Genomic DNA, 26004 nt, shown 5'->3' on the forward strand with positions numbered 1-26004 from the left:
TTGCTCAAAGCTCAGGGAAGAGTATTTGATATGGACTCACCTGAATGAATGCATGATTATCTTTAGAAAATACCGAATCGCCTGATAGCAAAGGAGGCTCGCTTTTCTCACAGCTCTCCTGGCTGATGAGCGTGTCCGCGTAGTTGGGCTGCGGGAAGATCAGGTGGCTCTTCCCTGAGTCCGCCGTGAGCGAGACCTCGTGGGAATAGGTCTGCAGGAAAGCCCGCACCCCGTCCACGCCCACGAAGTGCGAGGCGGGCACGCCCACCAACTCATCTCCCGGAGCCTGGAGCAGACGTGATTTGTGCCAGCCCCTCAGTCTGAGCGCCAGCATCAGGATGACAAAGACTAGAAAGACGCAGGAGACTGTGGCCACCGCCACTACCAAGTAGAGTGTGAGGCCAGAGTCGTTGGGGCTGGCAGGAGACTCAAGGCTGCTAAGGTCGGCCAGGACCTCTGGGATGCTGTCAGCCACGGCCACAGTGAGCGTGACGGTGGCCGAGAGAGGGGGCTGCCCGTGGTCTTGGACCGCCACCACCAGGCTCTGCTTGAGCGCGTCTCTGTCCAGCAGCGCCCGCGCAGTGCGCACCTCGCCCGTGTGCAGCCCCACCGCGAAGAGCCCCGGCTCGCTGGCCTTGAGCAGGCGGTAGGACAGCCAGGCGTTCTGGCCTGAGTCTCTGTCCACCGCCACCACCTTGGTCACCAGGTAGCCGGGCTCTGCGGAGCGGGGCGCCAGCTCCACGCCGGTGGAGCCATCAGTGGGGAGGGCGGGGTACAGGATCTCTGGTGCGTTGTCGTTCTGGTCCAGCACAAACAGGCTCAGTGACACATTGCTGCTGAGCGGAGGGTCCCCACTGTCATGCGCCATCACTTGGAGCTGCAGGTCTCGGAACTGCTCATAGTCGAAGGAGCACAGCGCGTACAGGACGCCTGTGTCCGAGTTGATGGAGATGTAGGAGGACAGGGGAGCTCCCTGGATGGTGTCGTCTACCAGGGAGTAAGTGACTTGGGCGTTTTCTCCATAGTCAGGGTCGTAGGCGGTCAGGGAGACTATGGAGGCTCCTCTGGGGTTGTTCTCTGGGATATAGGCAGAGTAGGAGGCATGAGAGAAGGCAGGCGGGTTGTCGTTGGTGTCTGCGACATTCAGTAAGATGTGAGTTTTGGTGGACAGGGGCGGACTTCCTCTGTCAGTGGCGGTCACCGTGATGTTGTAGCTAGGGACCAGTTCCCGGTCTAGGAGTGTGTCTGTCACTAAACTATAGTAATTTCCATAAGACTTTTCTAATTTAAAGGGCAGATTCTCTTGGATGAAACAGATCACTCGCCCGTTTTCCCCAGAGTCTTGATCATTTACATTTAAAAGGGCGATTAAGGTCCCTCTGGGGGAGTTCTCCAGAAGGGAGCTGGAGTGAGAGGTGACAAGTACTTCAGGGGCGTTGTCATTCACATCCAAAACCGTGATAAGGACCTTGGCTCGCGCCGAGTATCCTGCATTATCCGTTGCTTGCACTTCCATCTCATAGAATCCTGATTCCTCGTGGTTCAGCTCCCCTATGGTTGAAATTGTCCCTAAATTGCTATTTAGCTCGAAAAGTTGGGCCGCCCGGTCGTCCACGTACCGGAAGGAATACGTCACTTCCGCGTTGGCTCCTTCGTCAGGGTCGGTGGCGTTGACCAGCAGCAGCGTGGCGCCCACGGCCACATTCTCCGGGACGCTCACGCGGTACTCGGGCTGCGCAAACGCCGGGGCATTGTCGTTCACATCAACGACCGTCACGCGGACGTGCGCGGTGCCGCTGCGCGCTGGGTCGCCGCCGTCCGAGGCCCAGAGAACCAGGCGGTGAACCGCCTTTTCCTCGCGGTCCAGGGCGCGCTCCAGCACCAACTCCGGGTACTTGTTCCCGTCCGCGCCGCTCTGCACCTCCAGGGAGAAGTGAGTATTGTTGCTGAGCTCGTAGCTCTGGAGAGAGTTCTTCCCGATATCCGGATCCCAAGCGTGGGGAAGGGGGAACCGCATCCCGGTGGCTGCGTTTTCACTCACTTTTATTTCTAAGTCACCTTCCCGGAAGTAGGGGGCATTATCATTAATGTCCCTCACTTCTACCACCACCCCGTATATTTTCACTTTATCTTCCATCAGGATCTCCAGATTTAGTTGGCACTTTATGGCCCCGGTACAGAGCTCCTCCCGGTCTATCCTGCCCGCGGTCACCAGGCTGCCGCTCCGCGGGTTCAGAGCGAAAAGTTGCGCCCTACCTCCGGAGACGATGCGGACTCCGCGCTCCGCCAGCTCCCGGGCCTCCAGCCCCAGATCCTTGGCGACGTTGCCCACGAAGGAGCCTTTTTCCAGCTCCTCAGGAACTGAATAGTGGATTTGGGAGCATCCAGTTTCCCACGGAATCCCCAGGAGAACTCCCAGCAGGACCAGCCCTTTGCAGTCCCGGTGCAGTCGCGCAGGAAACATTGTCACTTTTCTGGATTATTTCCAATTTTTCCTTTGATCGCCGAGGTCAGGACCGCCACGCCTGTCCTTAAGAATCCGTCAGCTGGGGGACCCGAGCTCCAGAGCTCCTCGGTTCAGTTTCCTCACAGCCCGGGAGGCGATGGTTAGTTTCTATCCGTGCTTTGTGCTCCAGGCGCGTGCACCGCAAGCAGGATCGCGCTGCTTTTCTCTCCCTGATTGGTGAACAGCGGCGCTCAGAGTCCTAACCAATTACTGCACAATCTTGAACTCCGGGAAAAGATTTTTGGTGTTTAGACCTCAAATAGCTCCACCTACTGTTCTTCAAATAGGGATGGAAGTGGAGCCGATTAAAACTACAGTATATTTGTTTTCATCGAAACTTCAGAGAGCTTCTTTTCATTTCCCTAAAATTTTTCACACAGAGCCACTCTCTTGAGATTATTTTCTGTAGCGGTAGGCATATTCTGATATTCCCATGAGCTTTTAAATGAACTTGAAATTTCTATACACAGTAATTTAATCTTTAACTTTAGTTCACCGGCTTTGACATCATCAATATCCCCCCAACATACCTATTATGGGACATCTCCCTAGGAGTTTTCCATGTTGAGAAATCATATAATAATGTAAAATTCCTCACTCAGCTATAATTGCGGGCAAATTTTTTCATAGAGTCTTAAATTTGCCTAAATGGAAGAACTATTTTAACAAGCTATTGACACTTCAATTTAAAAACCAAGTTTTCACAATAATATGGAAACCTGAAAATAAGAAATGTGATTGTACACATTATGAGGATCGCCAGAAGTTTATAGAAGACACATTAACATTTAACATTTTTAGAACAAAATAGAAGCATTCCAACTTGCATTTACTGGAAATGAGGGTAGTGCTCTATAATCTAACATATTATATTTCAAAAGAATGTACAGGAAAATTAGTAATCCAAAGAATAATATAAACTTACCTTTTTCTGAGTAACAAACCTAATTCCAATCACTTAAAATTATTGGCAATACCTTAGGAAGCCCATTAAAATATAGAAAAAAATTATCACTTTTGTGCTTTTATGAATGTAAATATTTATATTCCGAGGATAAGCACATTGGTCAAGCCAACCACAAAATAATATTTTTTAAACTGGGAAGAAATATACGGGTATCTTTGAGAAAAGATAGGGCATAAATCTGACCTACTCACTGGGATTCAAAGAATCCCTAGCAAATGTACCTGAATATTAGATCACTACTTTTCCTTTTTTAAAAAAGCCTTTTCTCATGCATTTCCTCTCTTTGTAGTTAAGAGAGTAAAGAAAATCAAAGCAAACCATTTGCAGATGAAAGGCATTCATTGAAACTCACGTGACTAGAAGCAACAGAGTTCGAGCTTAACTTGCTATTCTCTTCGGTGACACTTACTACCAAAGATGCTTCATTAGAAAGATCCTGTGGAGGGGCAGTTTCCGGCGTCAGAGAGAGAAAATTAAACCTTGTTGTCTGAGAATCGGAGGCAACGTACAGATTGTAGGAGTACGGCAAAGTTCCCTCGTTGTAGTTGGGAGAAACCCCTGGTCCAGTCTTAGTACAAAGACCAGACTGAAAGCAGCCCCAGGTACCCGGGCTGGAGGAGCGTCGCAGGCGCAAGGCAATGGCCAGAATCACCGCGAGGAGGAAGAGCACGGAGATCAAGGCCAAGGCCACCACCAGGTAAAACTGCAGCTCGGCCTGGGGGTCAGATGGCGTGGGGTGGTCGCTAAGGTCTGGCAGTGCCTCTTGTAGGCTGTCCGCAAAGACCAGGAGCAGCGTGGCTGTGGCCGAGAGGGGCGGCTGTCCCCCATCACGCACAGCCACCAGCAGGCGCTGGCGGGCAGCGTCCCTGTCGCCCAAAGCTCTGGCCGTGCGCACCTCGCCCGTGCGCAGCCCCAGGCTGAACAGCCCCGGCTCGCTCGCCTGCAGCACGTGGTAGGACAGCCAGGCGTTGTGTCCAGAGTCAGCGTCCACCGCCACCACCTTGGTGACCAGGTAGCCTGGCTGCGCGGCGCGCGGCACCGTGTCGAAGAGCGCAGAGCCGTCGGGCCCCAGCGCGGGGTACAGCACCCGCGGCGCGTTGTCGTTGCGGTCGCCCACCAGCACGCGCAGGCTCACGTTGGCGCTGAGCGCGGGCGAGCCCTGGTCGCGGGCCTGCAGCGTCAGCTCGAAGGCGCGCAGCTGCTCGTGGTCGAAGGCGCGCTGCGCGAACACCACGCCGCTCTGCGCGCTCACCGACACGTAGGACGACAGCGCGCGGGGCTCCAGGTCGCTGGCCACGATGGAGTAGGCCACCTGGCCGTTGGGTCCCAGGTCGGGGTCGGAGGCGCTGACTTGGGCAATGGACACCCCGGGCGGGTTGTTTTCTGGCACGTGGACCAGGTAGGCTGACTGTTGGAAAACCGGAGCGTTGTCATTGACGTCCCCGATGTGTAGGGTGACGCTTCTGCTGGAGGAGAGGGGCGGTTTGCCCCTGTCAGTGGCTGTGATGGTGACATTGTACTCTGGGGTCTGTTCCCGGTCCAGGGCTGCATCTGTTACAAGCTTGTAGTAATTACTGGCGGAAGACTGAATTCTAAAAGGCACTTTCTCTTTTATGAGGCATGTGACCTCCCCGTTTTCTCCGGAATCTTTATCATGTGTTTTGAACAAAGCAATCACCGTCCCGGGCTCTGAGTCCTCGGTTATGGAACTAGACACCGAAGTGAACACCACCTCTGGAGCGTTGTCATTCTCATCTAGAATTTCTAGTATAATCTTGCATTCCGTGGTCATGCCTCCACCGTCCTTGGCTTCTATGATTATGGTATAACTGCTACTGATTTCGAAGTCCATAGGGTCTTTGGATTTAATTTCTCCACTTTGATGGTCTAGCATAAACATATTTCCAACATCTCCCAGTGTTTTGAAGGAGTAGGTGATCTCCGCATTGATGCCCTCATCTAGGTCGGTGGCGCTCACCTTTAGCACAGAGGTGCCTGAGGGCAAGTTCTCTCGCAGGCTAACTTTGTACACATCCTGACTGAACACTGGGGGGTTGTCATTGGCGTCAGTGACCTCCACCCTGATTTGAGTGGTGCCAGTTCGGACTGGGTCACCCCCATCTACAGCCGTCAGGACCAGGAGATGGGAGCTCTGTTGTTCCCGGTCCAGGGGCTTCTCTAACATTAACTCGGGGGCATTCTTGCCTTCAAGCTTATCGTTCATCATCAGAGAGAAGTGCCCATTATAGCTGAGTTGGTAACTCTGGAGAGAGTTAGGCCCTACATCTGCATCTATAGCAGATTCCAAGACAAACCTAGTTCCTGGAATTGCAAATTCGTTGATTTGTAAAACAATGCTCTTTGAGGGGAAGTGAGGTGAATTGTCATTTATATCTTCTATCACCACGTTTATGTGAAAAACATTTAGAGGGTTCTCTGCTACGATCTCTAAGGGCACGACACACACAGGGTTTTGAGGGCAGAGCGATTCCCGATCTATCCTGTCGCTCACAAGTAAATTCCCATTCTCCGTGTTTATGGTAAAGTATTGTTTCTCGGCACCAACTCTGAGGTTGCGGGTCAATAAATCCCGTACGCGCAGCCCCAGGTCCTTAGCGAGGTTCCCCACTACAGAGCCCCTGCCCATTTCTTCCGGAACCGAGTAGCGGATCTGCTCCGAGAGCGCCCCGCAGAACAAAGGCAGCAGGAAGGGAAAGAGTACTTGCCGCCGCCGCCGGGCACTGCTCGTCAGCTTCGCCCTATTTCCCATCCTTCTGGGCCCAGCTGCAGCCTCCGGCGTTGAGAAGACGCTGTCTTTACAAACTGTGTTTAAAATATCTACTTCCACCGCGTAGAAAACTCAAGGCTCCCAGTGTGAAGGCATCCCAGTCGGTGTTCCGGGATCAGATTTGCCGAGCAGTGCGCCGGTGTCCGGGCCCCTCTCTTCTCTCTACTTGCTTTTGTGACTGCGCGGAAAGCGCCCTGCGGATCCTGGACTCCAGCTCTCGCAGCACATTGGCCAACAGCGGCGCTCAGAGCCTGTTTAGAAAACTGCAGGCAGAAGCCTTGCAAACAATGGGATTCGGCATTCCGACAACTATGTTGTACTGATGTCTAGGAAAGGAGGCAATTTGTGAGTTTTGGATGTGTCTGTTTTCCCGTGTTTACTACCAAAGCAAGTTCCTTAGAGATGGGATCCTATAGAAGAGCCATAAACCCACGAATGAGAACAGTGTGTCTTTTTCTAGCCACAGGCAGTGCAGATACTGGAAGAACAAAGCAAAGTCTTCTCTCCGGACTTAGAACAAAGACCACGTGCAAAAATAGCCCCACCAAGTGGTGTGGGGGAATTGCGACAGCCATGAAATGACACCTAGGATTAGAATCAGTCTTATGTACGAAATTCCCTCCTCCATTTATCAGAGGAAACAGGAGGAGAGCTCAAAGCTATACAGAGTGTTCTCAGGATAAAGATGGCCAATGCCATCAAGTCTTCCTTGTTACTTACAAAAGAGAATTTATGGAAGGGATTATGGTTTTACCCTTACATCGTAAGAAATATAAAAGTATACCCTAGTATGTTACCACAGGAATTTAATGACATGAAATGTGAGGGTGTTTTATTTCTGTCCTTTTATTTAATTGGACCATATGTTGCGCCTTCACAGAACTGTTATTACTACCTCTGAGTCAAAATAACCTTCTTAATCTCAAGTTTCAAAGCCAACCTTTTCTTTGTATTTTCCAAGATCTTGGTTGCCAGCTCCTAACTAGTTTAGACCACATTTTCAAAAATATGGAGCACCTCCCTCTCCCAGCAAAACACCTCATATCCTTCTTATTCATCTAATTTCAGTTTAAGTAAAACGCGTTAAATCTTTTTTCAGTTTGGAATTCCATAAGCATAATTCTATCCTTAGATGCTTGGAGCACACCAACATTTTCTTGACTTCAAGGCAAATTCAGGCATCTGTTGCAAGACTTCCCTCTCCTACAGTTGCAATTCTTGTCGCCCAAACATTAGATACTCTGTGTACAGTTAATTACATCAAGGCCAATTCCTAAATGAGGAAGGAAAACTTGAAGGGAACATGACTGTTCAAGGAATTTGGACCAAACATCTAGAAGTGGTGCGAGAGTGAGGAGCTGAATTGATTACGGAGATGAGTCCTGTGATCATATAGCCTAGATAGGGCTCCTCTCCTCACCTGACTTTCCTAGACCTTGCTTCAGATAACATGTGGGTTAGTAGGCAACTCTTAGGGCCTCAATAACGAGTTGGTTATAAATATAAGAATTGAGTATACTTATATATAATACAAAATGAGTTTAAGAAGGAAATAAAGAGGGAATCCACGACTCATTGGCATAATGAAAACAAACAAAAATATCCACAGGGACACCAGTTAAGTCAGTCTCTGGTAAAGTCTAAATACCCATTCCCTCTCATATAGTCACACGCTATTCCATATGAATAAATCTGAAAAACATAAACAGGTTGAACAGATTTGAAAGTAACTTTTTGAGAAGCACTGGATCTAAATTAAGTCTTTCTGTGACTTTACATTTTTAAAAATCCTGAACACACACACTAAAGTACAAGTAAAAGAGTAAAAGGGAGTTACACCAGCTCAATAATTATTTCTTCAGAATCATCTAGTGACTTCACTGTAGAAACAGAAAACACGTCTAGAACAAAAGAAAAAAAATGTGTCCCATGTTTCCTCTCACAGGGGAGTCTAGTAATTAAAAGGCAGACAACATGTCTGTTTTGGTGGAATAAGTAAATGAGACAAAGTTGAAATAATCAACAGGATCTAAGCATATCACCAGCCATCAGAAATGAAAATATAATTGTTTTGTGCTCAGAGAAAAGCTTACATGTATAAATGTGGACCTATGTGTGACCATGTAGTGATAGATATGAGTCTCCCATACCAGAGAGAGTAGGCTATTCCATCAGCAGGGTCAAATCTGAGCAGTAGGAGTGAAGTAAACAATGGTAGAATATAGTCAGAATCATGGAGGCAATGCGAAGTTAAAACAGGGAAATAAATAGTGTTTGTGAATCATAACCAGTTTACACTGATAGCCACAGACACCGATAGAAGAACATTATTAAAATTCAACTTATTATAAAGCAAGCTGGACCTTTGGATTAAAAAGAAAATATACCAGGAATAATAATAATAAAACCCACTTTCACAAAACCTTTCTGAAAAATGATAGTAACCTGATTAAAGGTAAAATACACAAACTCACGTGCATTGCTGTAAGTCTGTATGAACTGAACATGCACTCCTCCCCCCAGCAGTTTTTATAATAGGTTTACCCAAAAAAACCCACTTAATAGACTTGTGCAGAGACACTAGTATTTGGGAGGCAGGAAAAAAAAAAATCTCACCTGATTAGTTGTAGGGTTACATTTGCCTAAACCGGTAACTGAATCTTCAACTATCAAGAGAGGCTCGCTTTTCTCACAGCTCTCTTGGCTGATGAGTGTGTCCGCGTAGTTGGGCTGCGGGAAGATCAGGTGGCTCTGCCGCGAGTCCGCGGTGAGGGAGACCTCGTGGGAATATGTCTGCAGGAAAGCCCGCACCCCGTCCACGCCCACGAAGTGCGAGGCGGGCACGCCCACCAACCCGCCTCCCGAAGCCTGGAGCAGGCGCGATGTGTGCCAGCGCCTCAGCCTGAGCGCCAGCAGGAAGATGACAAAGGCGAGAAAGACGCAGGAGACCGCGGCCACTGCCACCACCAGGTACAGCGTGAGGCCTGAATCATCGGGGTTGGTGGGAGACTCCAGGCTGCCTAGGTCGGCCAGGACCTCTGGGATGCTGTCGGCTACAGCCACAGTGAGTGTGACGGTGGCCGAGAGAGGGGGCTGCCCGTGGTCTTGGACAGCCACCACCAGGCTCTGCTTGAGCGCGTCTCTGTCCAGCAGCGCCCGCGCAGTGCGCACCTCGCCCGTGTGCAGCCCCACCGCGAAGAGCCCCGGCTCGCTGGCCTTGAGCAGGCGGTAGGACAGCCAGGCGTTCTGGCCTGAGTCTCTGTCCACCGCCACCACCTTGGTCACCAGATAGCCAGGCTCTGCGGAGCGGGGTGCCAGCTCCACGCCGGTGGAGCCATCAGTGGGGAGTGCGGGGTACAGGATCTCTGGTGCGTTGTCGTTTTGGTCCAGCACAAATATGCTCAGGGACATGTTGCTGCTTAGTGGAGGGTCCCCACTGTCCTGTGCTATCACTTGTAGCTGCAGGTCTCGGAACTGCTCATAGTCAAAGGAGCACAGCGCATACAGGACGCCGGTGTCTGAGTTGATGGAGATGTAGGAGGACAGGGGAGCTCCCTGGATGGTGTCCTGGACCAGGGAGTAAGTGACCCTGGCGTTTTCTTCACTGTCCCAATCAAGTGCGGTCACTGAGAACAAGGAGGCTCCTCTGGGGTTGTTTTCAGGAATGTAGGCGGAGTAAGAGGAGTGATCGAAAGTGGGAGGGTTATCGTTGTCATCTGCTACATTCAATGAAACCTGAGCTTGTGTAGACAAGCGTGGACTTCCCCGATCTGTAGCTGTCACTGTTATATTGTAGCTCTGGACCTGCTCTCTGTCCAGCGCTCTGTTTGTTATCAACTTGTAATAATTTCCATAAGTCTTTTCTAAATTAAAAGGCAGATTATTAGGAATGAAACAAGAGACTTGGCCATTTTCTCCAGAGTCTTGATCCTGCACATTTAGAAGAGCAATTACTGTACCTGGAGGGGAGTTTTCCAGCACCGAGTTAGCAGAAGACATGATAGTTATCTCTGGAGCATTATCGTTCACATCCACAACTGTGATCAACACCTTAGCCGTGGTCCAGAGACCCCCACCATCTTGGCCTTGAATTTCCATCTCATAGAACCTGTATTTCTCAAAATCCAGAGGCCCCTGAATGGAGACTTCTCCAGTTCGAGGATCCAACCGGAATACTTCAGAAGCTTTCCTTTCCGTGTTCCGGAATGAATACACCACTTCCCCGTTGGTTCCCTCATCTGGATCAGTTGCGTTTACCATGAGCACCCTAGATCCAGAGCTGAGGTTCTCGGGAACACTCGCGCGATAAACAGGCTGAGTAAACTTTGGGACATGGTCATTCACGTCGAGGACCACCACGCGAATGGGAACCGTGCCCTGGCGGATGGGGTCCCCCCCATCCAAGGCTGTGAGGAGCAGTAGGTGAGCAGCCTCCCTCTCCCGGTCCAGGTTCCCCTCCAGCACGAGCTCAGGATTTTTGGCCCCATCAGTTCTGCCTCCAACTTGCAAGGAAAAGTAACTATTGGGGTTGAGTTGGTAGCCCTGAAGGGAATTCCTTCCTACATCTGGATCCCTAGCGTTAGGAAGGCGAAATCGCGACCCGGGAGTCGCGTGCTCACCGACTTTTATCTCTACTTCCCCCTCCTGGAAGCTGGGGGCATTATCATTAATATCCGTTATCTCCACTTCCACTCCGTAAATCTTCAGGGTATCTTCCACAAGTATCTCCATATTTAAGAAACAGGCGGACCTCGTCTCACAGAGCTCCTCCCGATCTATCCTACCTGCGGTGACCAAGCTGCCACTTCGCGGATGCAGAGCGAAAAGCTGCGTCTTTCCTCTGGAGACGATGCGGACGCGGCGCTCCGCCAGCTCCCAGGGCTCCAGCCCCAGGTCCTTGGAAATATTGCCCACGAAGAAGCCTTTGTCTGTCTCTTCTGGCACCGAGTATCGGATCTGTCCGGCCCCAAATTCCCGCAGCGTCCCCAGGAAAATGTACAGTAGGACCAGCCCGCTGCGGTCCAGGCGTAATAGCTGCTTCGCCATGGCAGTGGCTGAGCCGAAATTCCGCGGTTTCTTGAGCCTGTTTGTCTTGACTCAGCCTATGTATCTACGAAGTCCCGGGCCGACTGCATCCAGAATATCATTAGAGAGCGAAGAGAAGTCCGTACTTTTAAGTTTCCAGCACCAGAATCTGTGAGTATCTATCCCACTCGGCTTTGTGTTACAGAGGTAGGGGGAGGGAGCGACTGTAGCTCGCAGCTTCCCAGCCCCTGGTTGGTGAACAGCGGCGCCTAGAGTCCAAACTTATTATTGCAACGAGTAAGAAAACCCAACGGACGTGCCAGTTTCCTAAGATAATACACCCACCTCTTCGAGAATCCTTCGCAAAGCATATGTAAAACTTAAATTGCCGACAACAAAGAGTTATATAATGTGATGTTAAAAGTTTACCAAGAGCACTTTTGGAAAGAGTAATTATGTTTTAAAAAAAAGTTTTCAAATATTACTAGAACTGAAAACTTGCAGGTTAGATTTGATTCCTATTAACTTTTACCAACTGAAGAGAACAGAATTTGTGGATGAGGAGCTGGCATGGTCCTAACAAAATCATCAGATGGGATGCATGATTATAATGCTTACCAATGTTTCTTTATTGAGAAAAATAAAGATGAAACGTTTGAGAAAGTTTGGATTACATTAGGGTTATTTAAAATACCATGATATAAAGTATACCTGTATTCCACATCCTTAAGTAGAAGGTATTCTATTTCATAAAGATTTCATCTGAGACTTCTCCATTTACCTTAAAATGCATTTGACTATTAAGATCCCAGCATTGTAAACTTTAGTCTTAACAGTGATACTCATAGATCTGACCAAAGGTTTATTCTAGAAACTCTATCAAGAGATTGAACCTAGGATCTTGAAATAAAAGCACTATATTGATATATATTGGCATATTGGACTACAAAAAGCATTATTTTAACTACTTACCTGTTTAAAAGTCTTCTTATTTGCTTCAACACTAGGAGTTAGAATGCTAGCCAATAGCGCTAAAGAGCTATCTTTGTTGAGAGTATCTTGTTTGGCTGGACAATGGTCCGCAGATGTGAGATAATTAAATTCCTGGTTAGTTTGATCCCCAGGCACACACAGATTATAGGCATAAGGCAAAGTCCCCTCGCTGTAGTTGGGGGGAATCTCTGGTCTAGATTTGGAGCAGAGAGCAGACCCAAAGCAGGCCCCAGTGGTGGGGCTGGAAGAGCTTCGAAGGCGCAGAGCAATGGCTAGGATCACCGTGAGGAGGAAGAGCACGGAGATCAAGGCCAAGGCTACCACCAGATAAAATTGCAGCTCGGCCTGGGGGTCAGATGGCGTGGGGTGGTCGCTGAGGTCGGGCAATGCTTCTTGTAGGCTGTCAGCGAAGACCAGGAGCAGCGTGGCTGTGGCCGAGAGGGGCGGCTGTCCCCCATCACGCACAGCGACCAACAGGCGCTGGCGGGCAGCGTCCCTGTCGCCCAAAGCTCTGGCCGTGCGCACCTCGCCCGTGCGCAGCCCCAGGCTGAACAGCCCGGGCTCGCTCGCCTGCAGCACGTGGTAGGACAGCCAGGCGTTGTGTCCAGAGTCAGCGTCCACCGCCACCACCTTGGTGACCAGGTAGCCTGGCTGCGCGGCGCGCGGCACCGTGTCGAAGAGCGCAGAGCCGTCGGGCCCCAGCGCGGGGTACAGCACCCGCGGCGCGTTGTCGTTGCGGTCGCCCACCAGCACGCGCAGGCTCACGTTGGCGCTGAGCGCGGGCGAGCCCTGGTCGCGGGCCTGCAGCGTCAGCTCGAAGGCGCGCAGCTGCTCGTGGTCGAAGGCGCGCTGCGCGAACACCACGCCGCTCTGCGCGCTCACCGACACGTAGGACGACAGCGCGCGGGGCTCCAGGTCGCTGGCCACGATGGAGTAGGCCACCTGGCCGTTGGGTCCCAGGTCGGGGTCGGAGGCGCTGACCTGAGCGATGGAGACCCCGGGCGGGTTGTTTTCTGGTACGTGGACCAGGTAGGCTGACTGTTGGAAAACCGGAGCGTTGTCATTGACGTCGGTGATGTGCAGGGTGATGGTGGTGCTGGAGGAGAGGGGCGGTTTGCCCCTGTCGGTGGCTGTGATGGTGACATTGTACTCTGGGGTCTGTTCTCGGTCTAGGGCGCCATCTGTTACTAGCTTGTAGTAATTATTAGAAGAAGAATGAATCTTAAATGGAACGTTTCTACTTAAATTACATGTGACTTCTCCATTTTCCCTGGAATCCCAGTCTCGTGTTTTGAAGAGGGCCACAACCATTCCTGGACGGGAATCTTCCAAAATCTCATCAGAGAGAGAAGTGATGATTATTTCTGGGCTGTTGTCGTTTTCGTCTAGAACTTCTATAATTACTTTACATTGTGTAGAGAGAGATCCTCGGTCCTTTGCTTCTACATCCATTATATATCTTTCTACTTCTTCAAAATCCAGGGGTTGATGAGTTATAATGATTCCTGTTGCAGAATCCAGAGAGAACACGTGCTGGGCTTTATCAGCCACACCAAGGAAGGAGTAGGCGACCTCTGCGTTGACGCCTTCGTCTTGGTCACTGGCACTCACCCCCAGCACAGAGGTGCCTGGGGGCACGTCTTCTGGAATGCTGACCTTGTACACATCTTGGCTGAACACAGGGGCGTTATCATTGGCATCCACCACCAGGATTCGGATGCGAGCAGTGCCACTTCGTGGTGGTTTCCCACCATCTAAGGCTGTTAGTACCAAGTGGTGCATGCTCTGCATTTCTCGGTCCAAGGGCTTCTCCAATATTAATTCTGGATATTTGCCACCATCGGGGTTGTCTTTCACCATTAATGAGAAATATTCATTAGAACTTAGTTGGTACTTGCTCAGTGAATTCATACTAATATCAGGATCTTTTGCAGAGTCAAGAACTGTCCCCATTCCTGGGCTGACAGATTCACTGATTTCTAAGTTTATTTCATCTTTATGGAATTGAGGAGCATGGTCATTAATATCCTCAACAGCCACAATGATATGAAAAATATTTAAGGGATTTTCCACCACAGCTTCCAACTGCAACTCACATCTTCTTCGCTCTTTGCAAATCTGCTCACGGTCTATCCGGTCCTTCACCAGTAAGTCCCCGCTCTCCGCGTCTATACTGAAAAGCAGCTGCTCCGCGCTAACTCGCAGCTTCCGAGAGGACACATCCAGGACACTGAGCCCTAGATCCTTGGCGAGGCTCCCCACCACCGAGCCCTTGGCCAGCTCCTCGGGAATCGCGTAGCGGATGGGCTCGCAGAGCGCGCGGTAGAACAAAGGCAGCAGGAAGGGAAACAGTACCTGCAGCCGGCCAGCCCCGCGGCTCCGTGCGCAGCTCCCTCCCATTGCGCGCTCGAGTTCTCGCTGGGTCTTTCCAGTTGGAGAAAGTGCACACAATCGCACTGGAAGAGCATTCAGCCCAGGACAGGCGGAGTCCCCAGTCTAGGGGCTGGGAATCCGCTCGTGCTGGGAGAGTCCGCACAGCCGGGAGCCCTAGTGTGTAAGAGGGTTTCCTTCCGAGACTGTGCGGGTGGCTGCGCAGGAAAATCCCAGGCTAGGGGCTGAGGGATCCCGGGCGCCTGCGCTTGCCCTGCACTGGCCGACAGCGGCGCCCAGAGGCCTCCTGTGGAACCGCAGCCGTTTTTCTCCATTTCAGAAAATCTTTCTCTTTGAATGCCAAGGTAACAGCTAAAATATTCGAATCTTACTCCTCAGTGATCCCGTTTTTATCATGAAACATATTTTTCACATGGTCAAAACTATATCTTTATATATTTTAAAAATTTACATATATTTGAATGGATGGATAAAAGTATTTCTTTCAAAAGTCAAAAAGGCATGAAAGACTATGAAGTGAAAAGTAGGTCTCTATCCCATGGTCCACTGCTACCCAGTTCTTCCGTTCCAAAGGCAATCATTGCTTTTCCTTTTAAGAGTAATTATCCGCAAAGGGAAATACTGAAGAGATGCAAAAACCTTTTTTTGTCTTCAGTCCTACCTTACATTTGGCTAGAAAGTACTGATCCATCCCCCCATATTTAGGAACTAGAGATGCAACCATTGCCATATTGATTACAATACTTAAAGGTGTCCTGTGTTGCTTTAAAGTAATTATATCTTTAAAAACATTTGCTTATAATAGCTACCATGTCAGAGTATTTATTTTTAAAACTGTATTTTTCAAAATAAAAGAATTGGGATGGATGCATACTAATTTTTACTCTTATGGACAGAAATTTTAAGTGACAGTTTCAATGATTTAAAAGTTAATAACTATGACCCTAAAGGGTGTGTTCTCCTTCCACAAACTTATCATTGAACAAATGTTGAATGACATGAAAAAAGTAATGTTCTCATAAGTATTTTGAGACACATTAGGGCACTCTTTGCCTTTATGCTACCATATTAATTTAGAAGAATATTAGAAATAATAGTAAGAGATCAAACCATCCTATTTGGGTTCAGCAGTGACTCCACTGATAATTTGTTTAGAATAATTTTGTGTACTTCTCCGCTTATATTTGGATAAGATATCCTGCAGAAATAACATTTCTTTCTTGACTTAAAGTTTATTTTGACTCAACTTCAGAGTTTTCAGAGTTTCAGGTGGATCTTTCTTCCACTACATTAAGGAGCCACTGAAACACTCTTGGCACAAATCCCTTGCTCCTGTTCTTGGGAACATGTACAAATCTGTCTCCCCAATCTGTATTTTTTTCAGCCTCATAGATTGGAGAGTTTAACAAAAAATACAGAGAGAGCAGAACATAAAATCTGCTTAGTTTAACCTTCTATACGTCCTCTAGAAACCCGATTCAGCAAGGAAACGTAAAATTAAAATGCTATGTCTTCCCACAACAGTATGAAATTAGAATCACAGGCAAGAAGAATGCTGCAGTGTTACCAGGTATGATTGCACTTGGAAAAATTTAAGCACACATTGTTTATAACTTCTTATAGAATATTGATGACAATTTTAAATCACTAGGAAATAAATTCAACTGCAACTTGTCATTACAAGGTATAGTTTGAAAAATATAACCACAAAGGTGTACTTCTCCCCTTCTCCTTGGGAAGACCAACACTGAGTGACCTTGTGTTTATGTTCCCAGTGATGCTAATGCATTTGTTCTGACCCTTACCTATGTTTACCAGACCTGCCTTCAAAACCAGAGCTAAGATTTCAGCATGTGGCCAAAGGACAGCACACAAAACTATAAAATACAAGGTTCTGCAAAGCTAATCGTAACAACCTTATGACAACAGACCTTCATTGCCATTACATAAATACTTACCAGAGAAAGTAAAGACATATCAGTCTTAATAACTGACAAGTTATACTCTGGAATATTTTAGCAAGAAGCAAATTAAACAAGGAAAAAGTGAAAGAATAAAGATTAAAAATTCCCATCACCATGCTGCAAACTTAAAAACAAAGCCAATCATAATTTTTTAAATTAAAGGAAAGGAGTAAAACTAGAACTCACTGGAACCAAAGGGGTATCTTCTATGGGGAACTTCGAATCATCTAACAAAGACAAAGGATCCTTTTTCTCACAGCTCTCCTGGCTGATGAGCGTGTCCGCGTAGTTGGGCTGCGGAAAAATCAGGTGGCTCTTCCTCGAGTCCGCGGTGAGGGAGACCTCGTGGGAATAGGTCTGCAGGAAAGCCCGCACCCCCTCCACGCCCACAAAGTGCGAGGCGGGCACGCCCACCAACCCGCCTCCTGAAGCCTGGAGTAGGCGTGACTTGTGCCAACGCCGCAGTCTGAGTGCCAGCAACACAATGACAAAGGCGAGAAAGACACAGGAGACAGCAGCCACTGCCACCACCAGGTACAGCGTGAGGCTAGAGTCATCAGGGTTGGCGGAGGGCTCAAGATTTCCCAGGTCGGCCAGAACATCTGGGATGCTGTCAGCCACGGCCACAGTGAGAGTGACAGTGGCCGAGAGAGGAGGCTGGCCATGGTCTTGGACAGTCACCACCAGGCTCTGCTTGAGCGCATCTCTGTCCAGCAGCGCCCGCGCAGTGCGCACCTCGCCCGTGTGCAGCCCCACCGCGAAGAGCCCTGGCTCGCTGGCCTTGAGCAGGCGGTAGGACAGCCAGGCGTTCTGGCCTGAGTCTCTGTCTACTGCCACCACCTTGGTCACCAGGTATCCGGGTTCTGCAGAGCGGGGTGCCAGCTCCACACCAGTGGAACCATCTGTGGGGAGCGAGGGGTACAGGATCTCTGGAGCATTGTCATTCTGGTCCAGCACAAACAGACTCAGTGACACGTTGCTGCTGAGTGGTGGGTCCCCACTATCAGTCGCCGTCACCTGCATCTGTAGGTCACGAAACTGCTCATAGTCGAAGGATCGAAGTGCATACAGGACTCCGGTGTCAGAGTTGATGGAGACATAGGAGGACAGAGGTGCCCCCTGGATGGTGTCTTCAGTGAGGGAGTAAATAACCTGAGCATTCTCTTTGCTGTCTGGGTCTAGTGCAGTCACAGAGAAGATGGAGGCACCTCTTGGGTTGTTCTCTGGGATATAGGTAAAATAGGATATGTGAGAGAAGGTGGGTGGGTTGTCATTGATATCTGCCACTTGCAGGGTGAAGTGAGTTTCTGTTGATCGGGGTGGACTTCCTCCATCTGTTGCTGTTACAGTAATATTGTAAGAGGATACCTGTTCCCTGTCAAGAGCCTGGTATGTCACCAATCTATAATAACTGTCAATGGACTTTTCTAGCTTAAACGGTAGATTTCCTGATATGGAACAGGTGACCTGTCCATTCTGCCCAGAGTCTAGATCATGCACGTTTAAAAGAGCTACAACAGTCCCCAGAGGTGAATCTTCCTTTAGGGGACTAAACAGAGATGTGATGGTCACTTCTGGACTGTTGTCATTTACATCTTCTACTGTAATCAACACTTTTGCAGTTGCAAGATATGCTCCTCCATCTTCTGCTTGTATTTCTATTTCATAGAAACCTGTCTCTTCATAATCTAGATTTTCTGATATTTTTATTTCTCCGGTATTTTTGTTTAGTTGGAATTTCAGCAATTGTGTATCAGGTAGTTTTCGGAATGAATATGTCACTTCTCCATTGGTTCCTTCGTCCCTGTCGGTGGCAGTGACTGTCAGCAGCCGTGTGCCCACAGGCAAGTTCTCCGGAACACTCACTCGGTATTCGGGCAAGGTGAAGACAGGTGCGTTGTCATTTGTATCGAAGACAGTGACACTGATGAGGACAGTGCTAGAGCGGACAGGGTCGCCCCCGTCGGAGGCAGTGAGGACCAGCTGGTGCTGTGCCTCTTCCTCGCGATCCAGGGCGCGCTCCAGCACCAGCTCCGGGTACTTGACGCCACTGGCGCGGCTCTGCACTGCCAGCGAGAAGTGCCTATTGGGGCTGAGCCCGTAGCTCTGTAGGGAGTTCACGCCCACATCCGGGTCCACGGCTTCCGGGAGAGGGAAGCGCATTCCCGGAGCGACATTTTCATTAATTTTTACGTCTAGATTTTCTGCTTGGAATTTGGGGGCATTATCGTTGATATCAGTTACTTCTACTTCTATCCCGAAAAGTTTCACCCTGTCTTCCACAAGAACGTTAAAACTCACCAGGCAGCGCGCGCTCTGGGCGCAGAGCTCCTCCCGGTCGATCCTGCCCGCGGTCACCAAGCTGCCGCTCCGCGCGCTCAGAGCGAAGAGCTGCGTCCTGCTCCTGGAGACGATGCGGACGCCGCGCTCCGCCAGCTCCCGGGGCTCCAGCCCCAGGTCCTTGGAGATGTTGCCCACGAAGGAGCCTTTGTCCAGCTCCTCAGGCACCGAGTAGCGGATCTGCCGGGCCCCAGCCTCCCAGGGCACACCGAGGAAAAGGCAGAGCAGAGCCAGCGCGCCGCGGTCCCAGCTGTTCCTCTGAGCGGCCATTGTTGTCTCGTCACGGAATCCTGGCAAAGTCCTCGCTGGGCACGTTGCGTGTTTTGACTGGTTCCTTTTTCTTTCTCCGGCAGCAAGGAGTCTCTGTAGTCTGAGCACCTTAAATTCTGGAGTGAGTGTCGCTGCAGCCCCGGAGCCGCTTTGTAGGAACGGGGACGCTTTGGTGTAGTTGCAGCCCTGAGAATCCGGCTGGAGCGCGGGCTGCGCCTCTCTCCTAGTAGGTGAACAGCGGCGCTCAGAGTCCTCAGATGTTACTGCACCCACTAGGTATGCCAGACGAAACAAACGCTACTCTTTGTTGGAGATTTTATTTTATTTTACATTACTTCTTTAGCTTCTCGGCTGATATCATTAAATCAACTATTAGTAGGTTTCTTTACTGGATAGAATAAAGTGGACTGAAAGTACTATAAAATATTAAATGAAAATAGTACCTTAAAAACATATTTCAACACTTATTTTCCCAACAGAAATATATCCACTTTAAGAGGTAAGTAGTGCTTATTTTATTTTCTATTAACTTCTAGATATATTCAGAAAAGTCTTACAATTTTATTTGAAATTTAGGTTTAAATGGTCCAATTATGTTTATACATTCATATAGGGACTATAAGAGATATACCCCTAACAATTCACTTAGAATCTTTTTATTTTAGATTTAATTAACTAATTAAGTTTGTTTAGCATTAAAATGGTATAAAAGGTTTTCAAAATATTCTTTTCTAAATCAGTTTCATTGACCCTCAATGAATCTTTTTAATGTATTTTTATTTTAGGCATATGTTATTAGAAGTTGGTTTGACCTATTTAAGTGAATTGAGCAGGTAATCACAAACTTAGAGGAACATGTCTGTGTTGTAATTGGAAGACATATATGTACAAGAACTTCAAGTGCTACAATTTTCAAAAACGAAGTGAGAAATAGTGATGTAGGTTTAAAAGAAAGTGGTTATGTCAAATGACCTGTTTTCATCAGGGCATTGATGCCAATTTAAATAACCTTTTCTTTTAGCACTTTGTATGGAAGGCCAAAGTGAAGTGTACACATATGTTCAATTGTATGTGCCCATCAACCCAGCAGCAGTTCTCACTTCAAAGGTGAAGGGTTTAGAGGTTAACTTCTTTTATACAGAAAACACATTGCTCAGAAGTGTTTATGTCACTATGCCCCAAGTATGTAACTCTTCAAAGATTTTATGTTTTGTCTTCAAAGATTTTATATCAGACAATCCAAGACAGAGAATGCAAAAGGCAAGACCATTTCATTTGCTTTCTTGGAAATTCTTGATCTTGCAATGTAGAGGAAACAAGATTGGAAAAGAGTACAACTGGAACTCCAAGAAAAGATAAGTAAATATAAGAAGAAAGCTAGAAGAACCAAAGTTGAAGAAAAAAATTCCTCTAGGGTACTTAGTATTAAGTTTTGGGGACCATAGAAACTTTGGCCATGGAAACAAAATTGTGACTCCTCTCCCAAGAAAAATACATCATATATCTATAGCTTCACATATAATTTCAGGAATTCATGGACCTGCTCACCGTGCCTCTCAAATGCTTACAGTTTTAAATATTATTAAAATAGTGAAGACATCTAAATGCACCTGTAAGATTGTTTGCAATAAATGTGTTGTGTGTTTTTTTTGGAAGGAGCTCATGCTTTGATATTTAACGAGTGCCTGAATATTATAAACTTTAAAAACATAAGTAGGATATAGAAAATTTAATTTAAGTCATGGTAGATTTGGATAGATTATTATTTAGTTATTTGGTAAGAAACCAAGACTACTGCCTGTTTTGCTAATCTGAGCTTGACAAGATATATCACCAATTGAGAGACATTCTTTCTGAATTATAGAGCAAACAACTTATGAACCAAGTAAATCTTGAAAAATATAATCAGCCAAAAGTGAACACTGAGAACAAGAGGTCTTGGGGCTAATCCCAAGTTTGGATTTTCTAAAAATGATTCTAGATATAAAAATGAAGTAGTATGCCTGAAATATGAGAAACTAGTAGACTATTACAGGAGACACAGAAATGAAACTCACCGGTGTTAGGGTCTCAGGATGTGAAGTCAAATCATTCCCACTCTGAAGTGGAATTAAGGCCCCAGAAGAATCACCGCAAATTATGTCTTGAATTTCCGAATGCAAGGGCTCACTACATTTTAGGAAATTAAACTCTGTCTTTCCAGCCTGGGCAACGCACAGATTGTAGGAATAGGGCAGTGTTCCCTCACTGTAGTTGCAGGGAACCACAGGTCCAGACTTGGAGCAGACACCAGGCTGAAAGCAGCCCCAAGCCGACGGGCTGGAGGAACGACGAAGGTGCAAGGAGACAGCCAGAATGACTGACAGCAAGAAAAGCACGGAGATCAAGGCCAAGGCTACCACCAGATAAAACTGCAGCTCAGCCTGGGGGTCAGAGGGTGTGTGATGGTCACTGAGATCGGGCAGGGCCTCTTGTAGGCTGTCAGCGAAGACCAGGAGCAGCGTGGCGGTGGCCGAGAGGGGCGGCTGTCCTCCATCGCGCACAGCAACCAGCAGGCGTTGGCGGGCAGCGTCCCTGTCGCCCAAAGCTCTGGCCGTGCGCACCTCGCCCGTGCGCAGCCCCAGGCTGAACAGCCCGGGCTCGCTCGCCTGCAGCACGTGGTAGGACAGCCAGGCGTTGTGTCCAGAGTCAGCGTCCACCGCCACCACCTTGGTGACCAGGTAGCCTGGCTGCGCGGCGCGCGGCACCGTGTCGAAGAGCGCAGAGCCGTCGGGCCCCAGCGCGGGGTACAGCACCCGCGGCGCGTTGTCGTTGCGGTCGCCCACCAGCACGCGCAGGCTCACGTTGGCGCTGAGCGCGGGCGAGCCCTGGTCGCGGGCCTGCAGCGTCAGCTCGAAGGCGCGCAGCTGCTCGTGGTCGAAGGCGCGCTGCGCGAACACCACGCCGCTCTGCGCGCTCACCGACACGTAGGACGACAGCGCGCGGGGCTCCAGGTCGCTGGCTACGATGGAGTAGGCCACCTGGCCGTTGGGTCCCAGGTCGGGGTCGGAGGCGCTGACCTGAGCGATGGAGACCCCGGGCGGGTTGTTTTCTGGTACGTGGACCAGGTAGGCTGACTGTTGGAAAACCGGAGCGTTGTCATTGACGTCGGTGATGTGCAGGGTGATGGTGGTGCTGGAGGAGAGGGGCGGTTTGCCCCTGTCGGTGGCTGTGATGGTGACATTGTACTCTGGGGTCTGTTCTCTATCTAAGGCCCCATCTGTCACCAGTTTGTAGTAATTATTAGAAGAAGAGTGAATCTTGAAAGGTACATCTCTTTGTATATTACATGTGACTTCTCCATTTCCTCCGAAATCCGGGTCCCGTGTTTTGAAGAGGGCCACAACCAATCCTGGACGGGAATCCTCCAAAATCTCATCAGAGAGAGAAGTGATGATGATTTCTGGGCTGTTGTCGTTTTCGTCTAGGATTTCTATGATTACTTTACATTGGGAAGAGAGACCACCTCCGTCCTTTGCTTCCACTTCCATGGTATATCTTTCCATATCCTCAAAATCCAATGACTGGCTATTCGTAATGATGCCCGTTTTCTCATCCAGTGAGAACATGTGCCTCGTACTCTGAGCAGTGCTCCTGAAGTAGTAGATTATTTCCGCGTTGACGCCCTCGTCCTGATCCGTGGCTGTCACTTGCAACACGGAGGACCCAGGGGACAGATTTTCACTTACACTGACTCTATATTCCTCTTTGCTGAACACAGGGGGGTTATCATTGGTGTCTTTGACGAAAATTTCTATTCTAACCGTGGCGCTTCGTGGGGGTTCCCCTCCGTCCAAGGCGGTCAATATCAAGTGATGAGACCGCTGCTCCTCCCGGTCCAGGGGTTTCTCCAAAGATAACTCTGGGTATTTGCCACCATCGGAATTAACTCTAACCATTAACTTGAAATAAGGGTTAGGATTTAACTGATAATCTTTAATGGAGTTCATGTTTATATCGGGGTCAGTGGCAGGGTCAAGGGATATTCGTGCACCTACGGATGCAGATTCGAGAATTTCTAAATGTATGTCCTTTTTATCGAATTGAGGGTCATGGTCATTAGTATCCTCAACAACCACAATGATATGAAAAATATTTAAGGGATTTTCCACCACAGCTTCCAACTGCAACTCACATCTTCTTCGCTCTTTGCAAATCTGCTCACGGTCTATCCGGTCCTTCACCAGTAAGTCCCCGCTCTCCGCGTCTATACTGAAAAGCAGCTGCTCCGCGCTAACTCGCAGCTTCCGAGAGGACACATCCAGGACACTGAGCCCTAGATCCTTGGCGAGGCTCCCCACCACCGAGCCCTTGGCCAGCTCCTCGGGAATCGCGTAGCGGATGGGCTCGCAGAGCGCGCGGTAGAACAAAGGCAGCAGGAAGGGAAACAGTACCTGCAGCCGGCCAGCCCCGCGGCTCCGTGCGCAGCTCCCTCCCATTGCGCGCTCGAGTTCTCGCTGGGTCCCAGTCTTTCTGGAAAGCCGGAGAAACTGCAAACCACAGCGTTCCTGAAAGAGCATTCGGCCCTGGACAGACCGAGCTGGGAATCCGTTTGTGCCGGGGAGAATCTGAACGGCCGGGAGCCCCACTGCGTAAGCGGGTTTCCGTGTCTGTGCGGGTGGCTGCGCAGGAAATCCCAGGCTAGAGGCTGAAGAATCCCGGGCGCCTGCGCTTGCCCTGCACTGGCCGACAGCGGCGCCCAGAGGCCCCATGTAGGATTGCAGTCTGACATTTTTCTTCTTGAATCCAATTTATCTCCGTAAGATACATCTCTCGCTTCAAAAATGCAGTTATATAATAGCCCCAAATTTTGGTTTACATCGGATGCCTATATACTTAGTGTTTTCATGAAATGTACCATGGGAGACTTCAAATTTATGCTAAAGTAGGGAGCATTATTACTGAATCTTCATATACCCATCACCCAAATGGAACAATGAACAACACAAGACCGTTTGTTTAGTATATATTGCCTTCCCTCATTGTTTTGCAGCAAATCCAAGATATTTTAATGAACCTCTTTTAAGATGAAATATTAAGGTGATAGAGAATTTTGTCTTTCAGCGTATTAGGTTATATAATCTGTTACATATGCAAAAGCCCTACCTAGTTTAAGAAAATTATAATTTACCATTTTCCACATTCTGCCCAGTCATCCCTCCAGTGAGCCTTGTGATCTGTTTTTAAAGGCAGTGACATTTATTCTAGAGAATAGGAGTTACCTGCCATGACACAGAGCCTTCATCAATATCTGTTATTACCCTTTTTTTCAAATTAATACATATCTTAATATTTGTGAATACTAAGTACTAAAGATCACTCTCCAGGACAGAGACTTTAACCAAAAGATTTCCTTAATTCATGGTTAAAAATGTGACCATGAATGATGGCCTATTTCTTTCCTACTAGCTTAGGAATAGAGAATATTTGAAATAATTGTAATGTCTTTCTGTCATAATAGATTCCCAGACATATTAGCCTTTGTATTCAGGGTGTTTAGAATAGCATTTTGAGTCAACTTCAAAGTTCATTTTCAAAGCCTTCTAGATAGAGTATCATTTATTATTTGAAGTGACCGTACGTGTAAAATCAAATTAAATAACATATTATTTTCCTGATAGCTAAAAGCCAGTAAAGTATTGTTAGAACCTCCCTAGCAGTTCCTGAGAATATTTTCCTAAATCATCTCCCACAACCAGATTTATTTCCAGCCTCAGAGGTAGAAGAACTGAGCCATTAAAAACATAATCGAATAATTTTTATTTCCCTTGTTTTCTCCTCTCAGAGTGTTCAGTCTCAGAAACATCTCCTGAGCAAGCATGAAGTATAGGAAAGAAGAGTGTCAGGCTATCAATACTTTGACCTTAGAGTATGAGGAAATTAAAACCTTGAGAATATGAAAACACGCATGTTAAAATTTTCACCATTAAAAGAATAAAATATGCTTTAATAGGGGGTTGGAAATGCATGATAACTGAAGTTTGAATATTCCTCAGAAATTCTCTTTAAATACCAACAATCTCTACACGCGTTAGATCTGAAAAACACCACCTCAGAGGCGTATTGTCCTGTCATAGAAACAGAAGAGCAGAAGCAGTAAATCTGGGTTTTGAGTCATTTCTCCCAGAGGATGCATTTGCCTTTTCATTACTGTTCCCTTACTAAATAGTATAAACTGTAGGAATGTATTTTGAGTACGTATTCCCCAGTGTGGCCATTGGAAATAACAGTAAGTTTCAGGAATGGAAAACCAGCCCTAAAATTAGTAGTGAACCCAGATAACTAATAAAGCAACCCCATAAAAAAAACCTCATTAACCAGGAGATCATGGTTGGATTCCAGGTCAGGGCACATGCACTGGTTTTGGGCTCAATCCCCAGTAGGGGGCCTGCAGGAGGCTGCGGATCAATGACTCTCTCATCATTGATGTTTCTCTCTCTCCCTCTGAAATCAATAAAAAAAAAGTTAAAAAAAACAACAACTCATGATAATGCCAGATCATGAGAGCAGCCTAAAAAGGAAGGTTTTGTTGACCCAGTAAATTATAATGAGAAAATGAAAATTATATCAGCGTTGTAACCAATAAATGCCTTCTATAGATGTTGGGGGGAAATTGGACCCAGTGAAAACTTAAATAATGAAAAATATGTTAATAACAACATACCTTAAGTGCAAACACTTGGAGAGAAAAGCAATTATAATAGAAAGTAAAGGAAAAAAC

General features: G+C 48.0%; 1 protein-coding gene across 24 annotated transcripts in view; it reads right to left on the minus strand.

Moving 5' to 3' along the window:
• Positions 1-26004, minus strand: part of LOC107531512 (protocadherin gamma-C4) — a 146226-nt gene that overhangs the window by 58367 nt on the left and 61855 nt on the right. The window contains exons 1-2 of one of the 24 annotated variants that reach the window (XM_087816316.1): positions 3883-8660; positions 2461-3225 (exon numbers count right to left, since the gene is read on the minus strand). The exons of 15 other annotated variants lie outside the window; for them this stretch is intronic. In XM_087816316.1, coding sequence (XP_087672442.1) covers positions 3208-3225; positions 3883-6243 — 2379 coding nt within the window. In that variant the 5' untranslated portion in view covers positions 6244-8660 and the 3' untranslated portion in view covers positions 2461-3207. 8 more of the 24 variants (XM_016205593.2, XM_016205576.2, XM_087816304.1 and 5 more) reach the window with 8 other exon arrangements.

This window comes from Miniopterus natalensis, chromosome 4, assembly GCF_054644295.1.
Source record: "Miniopterus natalensis isolate mMinNat1 chromosome 4, mMinNat1.hap1, whole genome shotgun sequence".
NCBI lineage: Eukaryota > Metazoa > Chordata > Mammalia > Chiroptera > Miniopteridae > Miniopterus > Miniopterus natalensis.